The sequence below is a fragment of the Heterodontus francisci genome, chromosome 31 (genome assembly GCF_036365525.1).
Source record: "Heterodontus francisci isolate sHetFra1 chromosome 31, sHetFra1.hap1, whole genome shotgun sequence".
NCBI lineage: Eukaryota > Metazoa > Chordata > Chondrichthyes > Heterodontiformes > Heterodontidae > Heterodontus > Heterodontus francisci.
The window spans coordinates 19,396,899-19,417,245 of NC_090401.1; the positions used below are offsets into that span (position 1 = coordinate 19,396,899).

General features: G+C 43.2%; 1 protein-coding gene across 1 annotated transcript in view; it reads right to left on the reverse strand.

The window, feature by feature from the left end:
* The window catches only part of LOC137346940 (glycoprotein endo-alpha-1,2-mannosidase-like protein), a 97,759-nt gene extending 89,980 nt beyond the window's left edge, over positions 1–7,779 (reverse strand). The window contains exon 1 of the mRNA XM_068010898.1: positions 7,284–7,779. Within this exon, the coding sequence (XP_067866999.1) occupies positions 7,284–7,779 (496 nt within the window). The remainder of the gene's footprint in view (positions 1–7,283) is intronic.
* Between the last annotated feature and the right edge of the window lie 12,568 nt (positions 7,780–20,347).

The window sequence follows — 20,347 nt, forward strand, 5'->3', positions numbered from 1 at the left end:
AAGTGATAAGAATTTGTACCTCTCATAAGAAGTATTGTAAGTGCCTAAACATGAAAATTGCTTCATTCACTTTCAGTTGCTAGGAATTTGAGAATGCAACTGAATATTTTGCAATAGCAAACTGCGCTACAATTTCATCTCAAATTGGAAGCTTGCAATTTCGCCTCTTATTAACTCTATTTACGTCTGTGAAGTTGAACCAAATTCAAAATGTCCTAATTCTTTTGTCAACAACCAACAATTAACTCAAACATTCTATTGGCTCATCTATTTCATTTATGACATCCACATTCTTTATTCTGTCAAGGTCCACTTTTAGTTCCTTCCCCCTATAGTGCAAATGTTGCTCTCCACATGGGTAATTTGTTTATGTGCACACATTCAGTGCTCCTATGATAATCCCCCTGACCTGGAAACTAATCCTAGTATTCTTGTACAAGTGTTCAGTATTGCATGCCACAATGAGCCTTTATTGTGATCAGTCTACGAGAAGAAGATTTCACAAGCACTCAGACCTAAAATTGACACCAATTCCAAAGTCCAATTGCACGTAGTGTCACTATATGCAATACTAGCATTCCTTTCACTAGTACATCTGTTCCTGAGTTCTGCACAGCTGTAACTAAGTAGGTAGCACTCTCAGCTCTGTGTCAGAAGGTTGTGGGTTTAAGTCCTACTCTAGAGACTTGAGCCCAATCCAGCATGACACTCCAGTGCAGTGCAGTACACTCTTATGCAGATGCTGTCTTTCATGAGATTCTAAACCAAGGCCCCATCTCCCCTCTCAGGTGGATGTAAAAGATCCCACAGCAGGGAAGTTTTCCTGATATCTTGGCCAACATTAATACCGCAAACCGACATCAGTAAAACAGATTATCTGATCATTGTCACATGGCTATTTGTGGGACCTTTCTGTGTGCAAATTGGCTGTCATATTTCCTGCAAAAGTGACAACCTCTCAAAAAGTGCTTTGGCAGTGTCCTGAGTCCATGAAAAGCACTATATAAATTCAAGTCTTTCATTTGTATGTAATGCAGGCCACTCTCCTGCCTTTCACGAGTATGTCTGATCTCAAAGTTTTTTTTAATTCATTCACAGAATATGTGCCTCACTGGTAAGGCCAGCATTTGTTGTCCATCCCTAATTGCCCTTAAGATGGTGGTGAACTCCCTTCTTGAATTCAGGGCCATTTCAGGGAACAGTTAAGAGTCAACAACATTGCTGTGGAGTTACATACAGGCCGGACTGGGTAAAGGATGGCAGATTTCCTTCCCTAAAGGACATGAGTGAACCAGATGTGTTTTAACAACGATCCGGTAGTTTCATGTTCACCATTACTGATGGTACCTTTTTATTCCAGATTTATTTAATTAAATGAATTTAAATTCCCCCAGCTATTAGAGTGGAATTTGAATTCATATCTCTGGATCATTAGTCCAGGCCTCTGGATTACTAGTCCAGTAACATAAACACTGTACCCCCAATCTATTGTTAGCCTACTCTGTAATCTGTTGTAATCCTACTCAGGCAATGTTTTCACCTATGTTCCAATATTTAAATTAAAGAACATAATGCTTTCAGTTACTGCAGATGACAGCATCCAATCTCTTGCTTGCTTGCCTCACAACTGCTACATTCAAGTAAAATTTCTCCAATGACCTTGAAGGTTTACCAGACTAATACCTGGAATGGGTGGGTTGTCTAATGAGGAAAGATTGGACAGGCTACTCTTGTAACCACTGGAGTTTAGAAGAGTAAGAGGTGACTTGATTGAAACATATAAGATCCTGAGGGGTCTTGACAGAGTGGATGTGGAAAGGATGTTTCCCCATGTGGGAGGATCTAGAACTAGGGGTCACTGTTCAAAAATAAGGGGTCACCCATTTAAGACAGGGGAGAAATTCTTTCTCTCAGAGGGTCGTGAGTCCTTGGAACTCTCTTCCTCAAAAGGCGGTGGAAGCAGAGTCTTTGAATATTTTTAAGGTAGACAGATTCTTGATAAGCAAGAGGGTGAAAGGTTATTGGGGGTAGGTGGGAATGAGGAGTTGAGGTTACAATCAGATCAGCCATGATCTTGTTGAACGGCAGAGCAGGCTCGAGGGGCCCAGTGGCCTACTCCAGCTCCTAATTCGTATGATCATATTCCCCACAGATTGTACTTGATTTTTCTTGCTCTTGGTTTTGCAACAGGGAATCATAAACTGTTACAGCACAGAAACAACGTACCCCATCAAGTATTTTTCTCCATGAGTCACGTAGTCCAATCCCATTCTCCTGCTCACTTCCCATTCCTTTTTATATCACTCTTTCTCTACTGACTCTCTAATTGTCTTTTAACAGAATTTGTGTTGCAGTTCTTGCTCCAACAATGATTTGCAGCAGAGAACTTCAAAATCTAACCACGCTCTGTGTAAAGGCAGGTGTAAAATCGAGTGGGAGGCTGGGGCACTGTTCCCGTCGCCTACATGCCCCCGCTGCCATTTTACCTGTAGCGGGTGAGGTGGCAAATGGCCTGCCTACCCCAGGCCAATTGAGGCTCTTAAGTGGACAATTAATTGCCACTTAAGGACTTCCTCCCTCCACTGCCAGGCATTTTGTCAGTGGAGGAAACTGCCCAGTATTACCTGCTGGCCTCCTTGCGGGTTGGGGTGGGGGATCCTCCTGATCGGGCACCCTGTGCCCCACAGGGGGCCCACCCTAGCAGCACAAGCTTCTCCTCTGGAGCACCTCCCTCCGCCTTCCTGATTGACCCCCAGCACCCTCGCCAGGGCCAGCCGATTGTTCCTGGTGAGGCCTGAAATCCCACTTACCGTTATCTAGTCTGGTGCCCCTCTTGCTCCTCAAGCTGGCTGCAGTCCCAGGAGTGGCCACCGCTCCCAGTGGCACTGCTGGGACTGAAGAGCAGCCGGCCTGCTGATTGGCCAGCAGCACTTGGAGGCGGGACTTCCTGCCTCAGAAGGGCAGAAGTTCTGCCCGAAGCCAATTAAGGTCCTGGACCATGTAAAATTACAGTCTGGCTTCCAGGCCTGGTTGAGGCAGGCTCGCCCCCGGCTTTTAAGCCGGTGGCGAGGTATCTGTTGCCACATTAAATTCTGGCCTTGGGATTTCCAGAACTGCCTGCACCTGAACCCTCCTGCTTCCCTGGCAGATGATCACCCACTTTGTTTCTGTGTAGGGTGATCACCTCTTGTAATGTTTGCTGTAGGAACCCATTCTCTTATAATCTAGTCCAAAATGGCTCCAATTGTTTGTTGAGCTCAGTAAATTTGAGCTTGAGTGAGTCCACCTGGAGACACATCTTACATCTGTGAATGGCCTGGACCCTCAAAGTCTCTCGAAATTCCCATATCATGAAAGCTCCATATACTATTGGGCTCCACTATCCTGCTGGAATAAATGGACCCAAAGTAGTTTAAGAAACTGAGAGGCGACCTGGCGAAAGTGGACTGGATACAGCTACTTGAAGGAAAATGGGTTGCAAACCAGTGGGAGGCATTCAAAAGTGAGCTACTACAGGCACAGTGTAGGCATGTCCCCAGTAAGACAAAGGGTGGTACTTCAAAATCTACATCCCCCTGGTTATCTAGAAGCATACAGGGTAAGTTAAAGCAGAAAACGAAAGCTTATGACGATCACAAAAATCTTAATACTTTAGAAAGCTTAGAGGAGTATAGAAAGTGCAGGGGTGAAGTAAAAAAGGAAATTAGAAAAGCAAAGAGAGGACATGAAAAATTATTGGCAGGTAAAATCAAGATGTTTTATCAGTACATTAAGAGCAAGAGGATAACTAAGAAAAGGGTAGGGCCTATCAGAGATGTACAGGGGATCTTATGTGTCGATGCAGAAGATGTGGGCAGGATTCTTAATGGGTTTTTTGTCTGTCTTCACAAAGGAGAGGGTTGATATAGACATTGTAGTTAAAGAGGAGTGTAAAATATTGGATACAATAAGCATAATGAGAGAGAACATACTACAGGGTCTGACATCCTTGAAAGTGGATAAATCAGCAGAGCCCTGGTTGTTAAAGGAAGCCAGGGAGGAAATAACGCATGTGCTGAGGATCATCGTCAAATCTCACTAGATACAGGAGATGTACCAGACGATTGGAGGTCTGCAAATGTTGTACCATTGTTTAAAAAGGGTGCGAGGGATAGGCCAAATAATTATAGGCTGGTCAGTCTGACCTTGGTGGTGGGTAAATTGTTAGATTCTATTCTGAGGGGCACGATAAGCTGTCACTTAGAAAGGCGTGGATTAATCAGGGATAGTCAGCGTGGATTTGTTAAGGGAAGGTCATGTCTTACCAACTTAATTGAGTTTTTTGAGGAAGTAACAAGGAGGATTGATTCGGGTAGTGCTTTGGATGTGATCTACATGGATTTTAATAAGGCATTTGACAAGGTCCCACATGGCAGACTGGTCAGTAAAATGAAAGCCCATGGGATACAGGGGAATGCGGCAAGTTGGATCCAAAATTGGCTCAGGGACAGGAAACAAAGGGTAGTAGTCGATGGATGTTTTTGCGAATGGAAAGCAGTTTCCAGTGATGGTCCACAGGGCTCAGTGTTGGCTCCCTTGCTGTTTGTGGTACATAATAATGATTTGGACTTTAATGTGGGTGGCATGACTGGGAAATTTGCTGATGACATAAAAATTGGCCATGTAGTTGAGAGTGAAGAGGGTAGCTGTAGACTCCAGAAACATATTAATCGTTTGGTTGAGTGGGCAGAAAAGTGGCAAATGGAATTCAATCCAGATAAGTGTGAGGTAATGCATTTGGGGAGGGCAAATAAAGCAAGGGAAAACACAATAAATGGGAGGATATTGAGAGGAGTAGAAGAAGTGAGAGACCACAGAGTGTATGTCCACAGGTCCCTGAAGGAGGCAGGGACAGGTCGAGTGGTCAAGAAGGCATATGGAATGCTTTCCTTTATTGGCCGAGGTATAGAATTCAAAAGCAGGGATGTAATGCTGGAACTGTATAAAATGCTGGTTAGGCCACAGCTGAAGTATTGCGTACAGTTCTGGTCACCACATTACAGAAAGGGCATAATTGGTCTGGAGAGAGTACAGAGGAGATTTACAAGAATGTTGCCAGGGCTCGAAAGTTGCAGTTATGAGGAAAGATTGGATAGGCTAGGGTTGTTTTCCTTAGAACAGAGGAGGCTGAGGGGTGACTTAATTGTGGGGCCTAGATAGAGTAGACAGGAAGGACCAGTTTCCCTAGCAGAGAAGTCAATTACCAGGGGGCACAGATTTAAGGTGATTGGTAGAAGGCTTAGAGGGGACATGAAGAAAAACTTTTTCACCCAGAGGGTGGTGGGTGTCTGGAATTCACTGCCAGGTACCTGGACATACATCTGAAGTGCTGTAACCGGCAAGGCTATGGACCAGGTGCAGGAAGGTGGGATTAGATTGGGCGGCTAGTTTATTCAGCCTGCACAGACAGCACAGGCTGAATGGCCTCCTTCTGTGCTGTAATCTTACTATAGTTCTATGGTTCTAGTTTCACAGCAGGCCTAATACTTACTTGGTTGCCTTTATATTCTGGAACATGATCACCTCTTCCTTGTGCAATATACTTCAACTGAACTTTCAAAAATGAATTGAGAATATGCTTGAAAAGGAAAAAAAAATGCAGGGCTGTGGGGAAAGGGCAGGACAGTGGGACTATGGATAGCTCTTTCAAGAGCTGGTACAGGCATGATGGGCCAAATGGCCTCCTTCTGCGGTGTATGATTCTATGAATCAATCTTCTTAAAAATGTTCAGCACAGTCACACTACCAAACCCAGGTACCACTTCCAAGACAGCCAACCAATGAAAAACCCCACCCAGCCACTCGTCCTTTCTTGCCTTATTAATGCTAGCTTATCAGTCAAGTCTACCCAGTCGATTGTTAACTACAGTTGTTGTTTTGCAAAAGAAAATGATGCTTTAGTAGTTTGCCACTTGTTGCAACCTTTAGATGTATATTGCATTCTATACCATCCACACAATCTTCTCTTATCTCATTCTCACATTTATGATTCTTCATTTTACTGCTTATTGATCATTTTCCAACATATAGTCCAAAAAGTTTTTTTTTCTTAGTTCACACATCCTGCTAGCTAAAATCTTGTTTCATTGGCAGCTTTTCTCTCAGACAATTATCTGGAACTCCACAAATTGTGATTCTGTCAGTTCATGGGTTTGACAGTAAGCCTGTCATTCAGGCACATACTGAATAAGGAATTGTCCTATTTTCTACACACATCAAAAATTAGCATTTCTTTCTATGTCACGTTTTGTTTATGATTGTAGCAATTCATTGTTACATCCAGTACCAGATTCCCTCTCCTCCAAGTTGCAACTATTATAAATATTTACTGGTTCTGTAATGTGTAGGGAAATGGATGCTTTCATCTTACTTTTATCATTCCCTTTGTTGGTTGTGATTTCCATATCCAACTGCTGTTTGATCAAGGTTCTGCAAGATTTACAGTCACTTGATGGAGGTTGCATGCTTTCCATTTTAACATCTCTTGTCTGTTACTGCACCAGGCTCCCTTATTCCAGTTACTTACTATAGTTCTTCACTCAACTTTCTCTTTCATTCTGATGCCCTGTTACTCTCGTATGGTTTTATGGTTCTCAGGAAACCAGCACTGAATGATAAAGGGAGATTTGGACCTTATAGGTTTTAAGCAATTTCACATTCAATGGCACAGCTTCTCTAGTCTGGCTACAACCATTTGCAGAATTACAATCTCGATGCCACATTTACTGTTATTGAGTTAACATCTAGAAATTCTCATTCAAACCAAAATATCATATTTCCAAAATGAATATTGGATTGTTTAAATTTTTCACTGCTTGCACTATTGAAAATCATGTGGTTGGACTTCTACCCTTCCTCAGAAGTAGCAATGCTGATCTCATTGTTGAGAGAGAGAGAAAGCTTAATCTCCATAATAGCATTGTTGAACAAACTGCAACAAAAGCTTCTTCAAGGTACAACATGGAATAAACCTGTGCAAAATATGGTGACAGTGGGTTAAACCTGAGTGATCTTTATCTGTTGCCATGACCACTCCGTATAGATAACCCACATGTTATCTATTGATATTATACATACTAAACACCAGAAATTTATATAATTATACATCTTTAAAATTACACGGATATCTTGGAACATTTTTCTTTAAGAATTCGGGTTTGGTTTCACTCCAGTGTACAATGGCATTGTTAAAATATTGATTATGATTTAATAAATGCGCCCTTTAAAGCTTTTCGATTCCTTACCTACGGCTGCAGAGCGAAGTTGCCTCATATGTTCCTCGATGACATGGGGATCCCGAGAGCTGTACGGCCCCAGTTCAGGGTAGAAGCTGGAGCCGATGTCCTCAGGAGGGTTGTGCCTGCCTTTAGGGTAACTCGCGGCCACTTTCGGGTCCCAGTGAGGCACCAGCAGATGGTCCCAGTGCACGAATCTCCCGTCGAAGCGGGGATTGCCATACCAGCCGTAGTAAAATATGTGGAGGTCATAGTTGGTGGCGGGGTAACCATCCAGGTGGGCGGCGTTCGCTCTGGTTACGGTGGGGGGCAGCATCAAGATGGCTTTGACCGAGATGGGCCGCCGGGTGTCCACTCGCTCCGCAAAGGGCATCAAATGAAGCCCGGGGCCAAGGTCTCCGAATCCATCGGTCGGTTTCAGTGTCTTCAACCCCATCAGAGTGCCGAAAATGAACAGTGTGAAGAGCGATAAGGCGATGCAGGTTTTCCTGCGGAACCTGGCCATGATTTCTCAAGTCCTCTTTTGTTGTCCTATTATTTATCTTTTTAGAAATATATTTAGAACAAAAATGGAAACAAGCCCCGGTTTAATTTCACAAAGCGGCGCTCCAAATGCAGTCTCATCGTTTTGGCGATAAATATTTAGTCAAATAGCTTTCAAACAAACCCACAGTAATCCAGGTCAGTATCCTTGGGTCAGTGACACTCGCTCAACGTCCTTTCTTTCCCCTCTCCTGTTCTCTTTTCCCCTCCCCTTTATTCAATATGTGGATGGAACTATTATTATAAAGGATTGCCTGAATGCAGACTCTACCTTCCCAGGGACGCCGCCGATCAGATGCAATCTGCAAATAAGGGACCGTCAATCACACGAAAAGCATCTTCCCAACTCATCAGAGAGGCTGTCCAGCCCAGTCCTTGACTTTGCTTCCATTTGGAGACACCCCCAACCCCCATCTCATGGCAGAGTTTGATAGGGGGTACTGCCCTGTGAAGTGAATGCAGCCTTTTTTTTTAAACTGTGGCAGAAATTGATTGCCTCTTGTCAGTTTCACTGGGAGGAGCCTCTGCATGGACGAGTCTCCCTCCTTCTAAATAAAATCAAACAGCTCCTGGGACTGGGGAGAGGTTTCGTGGGGAGTGGATTGCATCCCTCTCTCAAATCAAATTGACATCAATCGTTGTCGCCAGCCTGAAAGGAAAATAAAAAAAAAATACTTGTTTTTTTATCGCGGGCAATCAAATAAGTATAATACCTTTTCTTAATTTTTAAAGCCAGGATGGGTAAATATTTAATAGATGATTTAAAAATTAAAACTATTTGAGTTCTTTAAAGCGTGAAAGGTAGTGCTTTCCCATACAGAATCTTAAAATTGAAAGCAAAATACTGCAGATGCTGGAAATCTGGAATAAATAAATGCTGGAAATACTCAGCAGGTCTGGCAGCATTTGTGGAGAGAGAAGCAGAGTTAACGTTTCAGGTCAGTGACTCTTCATCAGAACTGGCAAATGTTAGAAATGTAATAGGCTTTGAGCAAGTGAAAAGGGGGAGGGGGAATAAGAACAAAAGGGAAGGTGTGTGATAGGGCAGAGGGCAGGAAAGATTAAATGACAAAGATGTCACGGAACAAAGGCAAAGGGAGTGCTAATAGTTATATTAAAAGACAAAGTATTAGTCCAGAGAGAGAGTGTTAATGGCAGAATAATAAACAGCTCTGTAATCTTAAAATGACAGTGTCAGAGAGACTGCTGACAGTCTGATTATTCCCACTTCACGCTCCCATATCCTTTGTCCCAGCACTGGGGCTCACCTCGGCCCTAAACTCTGCAATTCCCTCCCTCAAGCTCTGCGCCTCTCCACCAGGCTCTCTCCTCCTTTGAGATGCTCCTTATAACCTATCTCTTTGATCAAGCCTTGTCCTAATGACCTCCTGTTTGGTGTTACATGCCATACCAGCCATCGTAAAATACATGGAGGTTATAGTTTGTGGCGAGGTAACCTTCCAGGTGGGTGGCGTTCACCTTTGAAGTGCCTTGGTCTATTATAGTACATTAAAGCACTATATAAGTGCAAGTTGTCATTGATTCCTTTTGAATGTTGAGTTGGGGGTGGATTGGCCATAGACGAAATTGGGAGATTTCCCAAGTGTCCCTGTGAATGGTTCCATGGTATTGTATTATCTGCCCCTTGATTTCAATGGAAATAAAAATTGAACTTTTGTACAACTGGCTGGCTTGCTAGGCCATTTCAGAGGGCAGTTAAGAGTCAACCGCATAGCTGTGGATCTGAAGTCACATGTAGGCCAGACCAAGTAACGACAGCAGATTTCCTTCCCCAAAAGACATTAGTGAACCAGATGGGTTTTTACAACAATCAATGGTAGTTTCATTATTACAGAGATGAACTTTAAATTCCAGATTTGAACCCATGGCCCCAGAGTATTAATCTGGGTCTCCGGATTACTAGTCTAGTGACATTACCACTACACTACTATCTCCCCTGTTGCTTTTATAACAATTTTCAGCCAGAAGTGCAGAGTGGATGATCCATCTTGGCCTCCTCCTGAGGTTTCCAGCATCACAGATGCCAGTCTTCAAATAATTCAATTCACTCCACATGATATCAAGAAATGGCTGAAGGCACTGGATACAGCAAAGGTTATAGATCTTGACAACATCCTGGCTGTAGTACTGAAGACTTATGCTGAAGACTTACCGCACCCCTAGCCAAGCTGTTCCAATACAGCTACAACACTGGCATCCACCCGACTATGTTGAAAATTGCCCAAGTATGCCCTGTGCACAAAAAGCAGGACAAATCCAACCTTGCCAATTACCACCCTATCAGTCTACTCTTGATCATCAGCAAAGTGATGGAAGGTATTGTCGACAGTGCTATCAAGTGGCACTTACACAGCAATAACCTGCTCTCTGATGCTCAGTGTTCAGCCAGGGCCACTCGGCTCCTGACCTCATGACAACACTGGTCCAAAAGAGCTGAATTCAAGAGATGAGGTGAGAGTGATTGCCCTTGATATCAAAGCAACATTTGACATCAAGGAGCCCTAGCCAAACTGAAGTCAGTGGGAGTCAGGGGGAAAAGTCTCCATTGACTGGAGTCATAGCTAGCATAATGGAAGATGGTTGTAGTTGTTGGAGGCCAATCATTTTAGCCACAGGACATTGCTGCAGGAGTTCCTCAGAATAGTGTCCTAGGCACAACCATCTTCAGCTGCTTCATTAATGACCTTCTGTCCGACATAATGTCTGAGGTGGGGATGCTCACTGATGCTTATACAATGTCCAGTACGATTCGTAACTCCTCAGATACTGAAGCAGTCCGTGTCCAAATGCAGCAAGACCTGGACAACATTCAGGTTTGGGCTGATAAGTGGCAAGCAACATTCACATCACACAATTGCCAGGTAATGACCATCTCCAACAAGAGAGAGTCTAACCATCTCCCTTTGACGTTCAACGGCATTACCATCACTGAATCCCCAACTATCAACATTCTGGGATAACCATTTACCAGAAATTGAACAAGACCAGCCACATTAATACCGTGGCTACAAGAGCAGGTCAGAGACTGGGAATTCTGTGGTGAGTAGCTGATTTCTCAAAGCCTATTCACCATCTACAAGGCACAAGTCAGGAGTGTGATGTAAAGGCCTGCTCCGGTCTGGAAAAAAACCCCGACCCGAACCCAACAGAACCACATCAGACCCGAGCCCGACCCGGCCCAAGTCCTTCCATTTTCTCCCGCGCCTGACCCCACCAGTGCCCGACCCGACCCCGACCCCGACCCGACCCGACCCAACCCAACCCGAGCCCGACCTGACCATAGTGCACTCACTGTACTTACTACTTTTGGATGGATGGAATGGAAGGAAGCTGCAGCATGAGTACGATGAAGTCATAGAGACACTCACTCGCTCACTGCGCAGACTCAGTCTGTGGAGTCTGGATGCACGTTTCCCTCCTTGACGTCCCGGACTGCCAGCTCAGGTAGGCTTTTCAGATTTTGACGCTTACTTGCTCAGCTTCCCTTTTCCTCCCAGCAGAGCAAAAGGTAGTACTGTGTGTGTCCGACCCAGACCCAGCCCAACCAGGACCTGACCCGACCCGAGCCCGAAAGCCAGACCCGGAAGAGCGACCTGACCCGACCCGAACCCGACACATTGTCGGGTCCCGTTGGGTTCGCGTCGGGTAGCAGGCCTTTAGTGTGATGGAATACTCTCCACTTGCCTGGATGAGTGCGACTCTAACAACACTCAGGAAGCTCAGCACCATCCAGGATAAAACAGCCCACTTGATCAGCACCCCATTCACCACCTTAAACATTCACTCCCTCCACCATCAATGCACAGAGGCAGCAGTGTGTACCATATATAAGGTGCACTGCAGCAACTCACCAAAGTTCCTTCGACAGCATCTTCCAAACCTGCGACCTCTTCTACCTAGACAGACAAAGGCAGCAGATGCATGGGAACACCACCACCTGCAAGTTCCTCTTCAAGCCACACACCATCCTCACTTGGAACGATAACACCATTCCTTCACTGTCATCGGTTCAAAATCCTGGAACTCCCTCCCTAACAGCACTGTGGATGTACCTACACCACATGGACTGCAGTGGTCAAGAAGGCAGTTCAACATCACCTTTTCAGGGCAATTTGGGATGGGTAACAAATGCTGGCCTTGCCACAGATGCCCACATCCCATGAAACAAATTTTTAAAAAAATTGGGAGAGATGTAAAAGGAGCTGCCAATTCTCTATCATCCTTTTCACCCTATTGTCCAGAGTCAAAGTCTACACCATAGAGTGAAGAAGTTTCAATATCTTCCAAATTTGTCTTTCGCTAACTTACATTTATACTGACTGGTCATATTAGCCTGATGTAGTCTGAAGTATTATTGTAGGTTTATCCTATTTATAGGAACATAGGAACAGGAGTAGGCCATTTAGCTGCTTGAGCCGATTCCACCATTCAGTTAGATCATGACTGGTCTGTGACCTAACTCCATATACCATTTAATATTTTATATCTTTTGGTGAGGTCTCCCCTTAACCTCCTCCTTAGTCTGTATAGGCTGAGTTTATTTAATGTTTTGCTAAAACTCACCCTTTTACATTTACAATTTCACTAATATTTCAGTGATAAAACTGTTTCAAGGTTACTGGTAGCTTTATACTAAGAAAGAAAGAACTCCTAAAGCACTTCACAGAAGCAAAATAAAAAAGTGATGTTGAGGCAAAGAAGGAGAGGTGACCAAAAGCTTGCTCAAAGAGGTGGGTTTTGTGAGGAAAGTGGAGAGGCAGAGAGGTTCAGTGACAGAATTCCAGAGGATGACACTAAATGTGCAGAAGGAAGGGTGTGGTACGCAAGAGGCCAGAGGAACACCAAGTTCGGGGAGGTGCTGGTTACAGCACTGAAGGATGCTACAGATTTAGGGTTTTGCATACAAGTATAAGAAGTTACATAGGATATGCGACACAGAAACAGGCCATTCGGCCCTACCAATCCATGCCAGGATTTATGTTCCACTTGAGCCTCCTCCCATCTTTCCTCATCTAAATTTATCATCGTACCCCTCTGAACTCTTCTCCCAATGTGCTTGTGTAGCCTCCCTTAAATGTATTTATACTGTTCGCTTCAATCATTCCCTGTGGTAGCGAGTTCCACATTCTCACCACTCTGTGGGTAAAGAAGTTTCTTCTGAATTCCCTATGGGATTTCTTGGTGGCTATCTTATATTGATGGTCTCTAGCTATGCTCTTTCTCAAAAGTGGAAACATTCTTTCTGTATCCACGCCAACAAAATCTTTCATAGTTTTAAATTTTCAACTTCTATTAGGTCACCCCTCAGCCTTCTTTTCCTCAAGAGAAAAGAAACCCAGCATGTTCATCCTTTCCTGATATGTATACCCTCACGTTTCTGGTATCAACCTTCTCCATAAATCTTCTCTGCATCCTTTCCAGTGCCTCTATAACCTTTTTATAATACGGCGACCAGAATTGCATACAGTACTCTAAGTGTGATCTAAGGTGTGATACAGGTTTAGCGTATTTCCTACTTTTTAATTCTATCCCTTTAGAAATAAAGCCTCGTGATTGGTTTGCCTTTTTAATGGCCTTGCTGACCTGTAGCGTAACATTTAGTGATTGGTGTATTTGTATTCCAAGATCCCTTTGTTCCTCTACCCCACTTAGACTTGCACCTTAGTTCCAAATAATAAGGGACCTCCCTATTCTTCCTACCAAAATGTACTGCTTCACATTTATCCATGTTGAACTTCATTTGCCAATAATTTTCCCATACTGTAAGCTTATCAATGCCCTCCTATAATTTGTTGCAGACTTCCTCAGTATCAAATGTTCTCCCCCCCCCACCCCCCACCCAATTTGGTGTTATCTGCAAATTCATATGTTGTATTGTTGATTCCAAAGTCTACGTTGTTAATGTAAATTGCTAACAGCAGTGTTCCCAGAACTGATCTTGTGGAACACCTCTACCCACCCTCTGCCACTCTGAATAACTCCCATTCTCTGCTTTCTGCCTTGAAACCAGCTAGGAATCAATTCTGCCACTTGTCCCCTGACTCTGCATTCTTGGACCTTATTCATTCATCTATTATGGGGCATCTTATCAAAGGCCTTTTGAAAATCCAGATAAATTACGTCTACCGCATTACCATTATCTACTCTCTCTGTCACCTCTTCAAAAAATTCAATAAGATTGATCAAGCAAGATTTTCCCTTTTGAAATCCATGCTGCCTATTCATTATTATATTTTTCATTTCTAGGCATTCTTCTATTCTCTCCTTAATAGCGATTCCATTATTTTTCCTAACACTGATCTTAAACTGACTTGTCTAGAATTCCCTGGATATGTTTTACCCCCCCCTTCTTAAATATAGGTATACATCACCAGTCCTCTGACACTACAACTTTTTCTGACAAATTATGAAATATGTAATAGTGCCTTTGCAATCTCTTCCCTAGGTTCTTTTAAAATGCATGGTTGCAATCCAACCAGATCAGAGATTTTGTCCTCTTTGAGTTTGTTTAGTTTATTCAATACATCTCCTTTTTATATCTTAAATGCATATTTTGAAATTGTGTCCCCTGGTTCTAGATTCCCCAACCAGGGGAAATATCATAGCTGCATCTATCCTGTCTATCCCTTTAAGTATTTTGTAGGTTCCAATGAGATCACCTCTCATTCTTCAAAACGCTAGAGAATACAGGCCCAGTTTCCCCAATCTCTCTTCAAAAGACAGTCCCGTCATCCTGGGAACAAATCTGGCGAACCCTTGTTGCACTCCCTCTATGGCAATAATATCCTTCCTAAGGTAAGGGGACCAAAACTGCACACAGTACTCCAGGTTGTGCTACATAGTTGTTTGCCAATATTGTGGCCGATTTTATTTTCTGAAGTTCTATTCTCAGCCCCTCAAAATCATATTTTTCTAATCTGTTAATCTGAGTTTTATCATACTTATATCCTTCTCTATTATCATCTTAAAGTGTATTATATTGCCTAGATGTTCCCCTACTTTTACTTCATTGAGGGACTGGGAGCCAATGTAGGTCAACGAGGACAGAGATGATGGGTGTCAACTATTCAACTATGGGGCTTTTCTATCTGACTCAATGTCCACACGTGTGTATTTTCCTTAGTGGATAAGTGATCAGGAGTGTGAACAATAGCTGATATTTTCTCAGGCCAGGAGAACACAAGCCAACTGCATAAGCCAACTTAATGCAGACCAAAGATTGAACCAAAGGCCAACCCAGGTATGCAACACATTAAATGGGAAACTGGTGTTTAAAACAGGGCCACTTATCTCCCTATAAGGTGGCCAGAAAATAACAAAGATATTATTAATAGAAGCTTCTAGAGCATCCTTCTGTTGTCACAGCTATAATCCAAAAGGAGGCCTCAGAAGGGACATTCAAAGTAATCTATTCTAATTGTGTGTTCTTTTGAAAGACCCAAGTGAGATAGGCTTGAAACATATTTCAGAAAGTAATACAGCTCAATATAGTTTCATCAAATAGTCTTTAAAATCATTTTGCTGTTCTCAGGAGGCAGGGCTTTGTGAAGGAGCAGAGATTAGCACTTAATTTTTTATGCTTTCACTGTGATAATTTTAAGTTTTCAATTCTGCAATTTGACATAATTAAATTTTATAATGAGAAGCTGCCATGTGTTAGTGAACAGGGTTATTCTCTGCATATACTATTCAGTCTATCCATTGTGTATTGCTATTGCAGAAAACAATGTATTTCTCAATTTTCATATGTATAACTGTACCAAAATGGAGTATATTCTTCGTGGTGTATTTTTGTTCTTTTTTTCCTTCATTTCTTTTTCAGGGTTAAAACCAGATTCGCTTAAAGGAGTAATCCAGTTTAAGAACTACACTTTTTCATTTGGCCAGTGTGTCCACTGTGAGAGATAAACCTTTCTAGTTGAGGCAAATTGGCTTCACTGTATTATTAGTTATTAATGGGAGCCTTGCAGCATTTCAGTTGATCTCACCAGAAGCTTTTCCTTTTAATTGCCTGAATTTGTTCTGAAAGTGGTCAATTGAGGCATGTGGGGTTTGGATCAAGATAAAAAATGGATATTAACAACAGCTAATAGGTAAAATCTGCTGACACTCCACAGGCCCTGTGGCTGCAAAAAATTCTCAGTGTCTTCAAGTCTACATATAATAGTAGCTTTATTTGATTCAGAAAGATATATATTTAATTAGTTTGTCCTTGATCAAACTTCATAGATATGGAAAGCATATCTCAGTTCACCTTGTGGCAATTCCACCAGGTCTTCTAAAGTTATGAGATAGAGGTTTGAGGTTTGATGGGTGAAGCAAAACTTCATCATGTAATTTTTAAGAGGTCTTTATAATTATATATGGGTTATAGACAGGATCGATATAGAGAGACTGTGGGACAATCCAAAACTTGGGGCCTTAAGTAATAATTACTAATAAATCCAATAGGGAAATAAGGAGGAATTTCTTTAATGAGAGTTGCTAGAATGTGGAACTTTCTACAACAATAAGTGATTGAGGCAAATAGCTTAGATGCTTTCATAAGGAAACTAGATGAGTACTTGAGAGAAAAAGGAGTAGAAAGATATGCTGAAAGGCTGAGTTGAGGTAGACGGAATAGCAGAAGACATAAACATCAGCAAAGACTTATTGGGCCAACTGGCCTGTTTCTCTGCTGTATTTATTCTGTAATTCTATTTAAGTTTTGCTATGGAGGCTGCTTCATTGCTGCTGAAAGAATTAGTTAAGTGTTGCACATTTGGTGTTTTTGCAATGAGGCATGGACAACATTCTGTGCGTTACTGTAACCTGGTACATTGATTTTGTTGCTACTCATTTGCTACTACTGTAAGTTATACACTGAACCACCATCTGCTAGAGCATTTATTGTATTGCCCTTTGAGGTCTAGGAGATCACGAGCTGGCTTGTGACTTATCCAGTAAATGAAATAGAGTTACAGATTCTAGCCTCCCAGATATTGTGCATATAAGGTACACACCCTGATTTACAGGGAGTGAAGGGTCATTTACAGGAATAAGAACAGAAAATGTTGAAATGCTCAGCAGGTCAGGCAGTATCTATGGAGAGAGAAACAGAGTTAACATTTAGGGTCAACGGCCTTTCTTCAAAACTGGAAAAAGTTAGAAAAGGAACAGGTTTTAAGTAAGTGCAGGGGCAGGAAAGCAAGTGGGGAGAACAAAAGGAAAGGTCTCAGGGCAGAAGGTAGGAGAGGCTAAATGACAAAAGGGATGATAGTGCAAGGAGATGGTAATTGTAGTATAAGGATGTAAAGGGTTAATGCTGAAGACAGAGAGAGAGGCCCCTCCCACTCGGCGAGCAATGATGTAATGGTCACGCAGGATAGGCTTGAGAAGAAGAAGGTATAGCAGCATGAAGGATGCTAGCTTAAGTGGCTTGTGGAGAGTGTAACTGTAAATAATAGAGTTGTTGTGAATCTTTACTGGAGTCCAAGATTTTCTATAGAACGCCCTACAATGCTACTAATACAAAGTCAACAACACAATATGGTGGCAACAATGAAAGCGACCAGGAGAATTTGAAGATCTCCTTACCTTTGGAAGAAACACCTGGGGAACAACAGAGAAATTTAAAGATAAGTACTGGCCTGGTACAGTAAAAAAATTACTTACCTGCAGAAGAGGCTGTGAAGAGCTCTGCAGCCTCTCAGATCACACCACAGCAGTGTGAGGCTCTGCTTCGGTACCTCCAGCACATCTGACAGTTGGGTCCAAGTCTTCATGCCGGACGATGATCCAGTATCAGTGAGACAGTGAAACTGGCCATTTATTTAATGGCGCTCTGGGGATAAAGAATCGGGTGCAGAACGTGATCTCGGTCAAATCGGCGACGAGGGAGGCGAGTACAGCTGGCAGCCATTGCTCATTCTCCTTGCCGAGGAGAAAAAGCGCGGTAATTGTTGGAAAGCATGGGAAAGGTCGGGGAGCGCGGGACAGCCCAGAATAGAATGCGAACACCTCAAGCTAAACCTGAGCAATTTAAAATTAAAGGAGAACAACTTAGCAAAGCCTAGCAAACAAAAGGAAGAAGTATGGATCCAAAATTGGGAATGCCTGAGAATTTCCAGAATCAAGAAGGTCCCGATCAGGTCCAAAATTGGCTAGTGTGCAGAAAAAGTTTCTTAAGGTTCAGGATTGCATCTCAACTCCAGACCAAATCTGAAGTGGAGCAAGTGAACACCCTCCTGTATTCAGTAGAAGCGATAGCGGACAACGTAATTGTCTGACAAGGGATCAACGAGGCTATTGATAAATTTGAAGAGGTACTCCAAGCTTTTGATAAATGCTTTAATCTCCCTACCAATAAAATCTGGGAAAGAGCCAAATTTAATAAGCAGGCACAGATGATTGGCAAATCTGTAGACTTTGATATTAATGACCTGTATTGATTGGCAGAAGGTTGCGAATACGGCAAATTAAAGACAGAACTAATCAGAGACAGGATAGTCGACGGCATTGCGGTCGAAACCTTGCCAGACCTGTTACAATCCAGGGAAGACCTTACACTGGAAAAGGCCATTCAAATTGTAAGACAGGCTGAAGTTCGCAAACAGAATAGGGATATTCTACGAGCTGAAGACAAGCCGTGGATGAGAAGGAGTCCAATACCCATCCAACTGGTTAATTCAAAGCCAGGGAAACACTTTGAGGAACAGAAAAAACATCCAGGTGAGAAGGCACATGAAATAGGAAAACCTTACCAATGTTGTGGAGCCAAGAAGACCCACAGATGAGAGCAATGTCCAGTGAGTAAAGCTGAGTGTTTGAAGTGTGGAAAAACTGTATACTGTGGGAAAATGTGCCACAGCAAATTTTCTGCAAACAGCGGTTAATCAAGTACAGCAATATCCACAAGAGAAAGAACCAGGAGAGTTCTTGGGAGAAATCAGTAATCCAGACCAAGATTTCTGGACAGCAGACATTTACATGAATGGACATGTCATGAATTTTAAGCTTAACACAGGGTCTACTGTCACGGTATTGTCTGACCAAGAGCCTTGGGTGAAGAGACATTACCTGCAACTGACAGATATACAGTTGCATGGTCCAGCACAACGTTGGCCAGCAAGCATACAGCAGTTATGAGAAATATGACAGACACAGAAGAATGACAAAGAGTGCATTCGCAATAGGCAATATTGTACATATGGGTGGTCATATGGAAGTCCAGGAGCGAGAAAAATGAAGATGTCCATGAGTGTAGGAAATACTTCACCATAATTGACAACTTATTAGTTTGCAGTGACAGAATTGTTATTCCTACTTCAATGAGATCTAATATCTGATATCGATTCTCTCTCTCTTTGGCCTCCTTATCTCGAGAGACAATGGGTAAGCGCCTGGAGGTGGTCAGTGGTTTGTGAAGCAGCACCTGGAGTGGCTATAAAGGCCAATTCTAGAGTGACAGACTCTTCCACAGGTGCTGCAGAAAAATTAGTTTGTCGGGGCTGTTACACAGTTGGCTCTCCCCTTGCGCTTCTGTCTTTTTTCCTGCCAACTGCTAAGTCTCTTTGACTCGCCACACTTTAGCCCCGCCTTTATGGCTGCCCGCCAGCTCTGGCGAACACTGGCAACTGACTCCCACGACTTGTGATCAATGTCACAGGACTTCATGTCGCGTTTGCAGACATCTTTAAAGCGGAGACATGGACGGCCAGTGGGTCTGATACCAGTGGCGAGCTCACTGTACAATGTGTCTTTGGGAATCCTACCATCTTCCATGCGGCTCACATGGCCAAGCCATCTCAAGCGCCGCTGACTCAGTAGTGTGTATAAGTTGGGGATGTTGGCCGCCTCGAGGACTTCTGTGTTGGAGATACGGTCCTGCCACCTGATGCCAAGTATTCTCCGGAGGCAGCGAAGGTGGAATGAATTGAGATGTCGCTCTTGGCTGATATACGTTGTCCAGGCTTCGCTGCCATAGATCAAGGTACTGAGGACACAGGCTTAATACACTCGGACTTTTGTGTTCCGTGTCAGTGCGCCATTTTCCCACACTCTCTTGGCCAGTCTGGACATAGCAGTGGAAGCCTTTCCCATGCGCTTGTTGATTTCTGCATCTAGAGACAGATTACTGGTGATAGTTGAGCCTAGGTAGGTGAACTCTTGAACCACTTCCAGAGCGTGGTCGCCAATATTGATGGATGGAGCATTTCTGACGTCCTGTCCCATGACGTTCGTTTTCTTGAGGCTGATGGTTAGGCCAAATTCGTTGCAGGCAGCCGCAAACCTGTCGATGAGACTCTGCAGACACTCTTCAGAGTGAGATGTTAAAGCAGCATCATCAGCAAAGAGGAGTTCCCTGATGAGGACTTTCCGTACTTTGGACTTCGCTCTTAGACGGGAAAGGTTGAACAACCTGCCCCCTGATCTTGTGTGGAGGAAAATTCCTTCTTCTGAAGACTTGAACGCATGTGAGAGCAGCAGGGAGAAAAAAATCCCCAAAAGTGTGGGTGCAAGAGCACAGC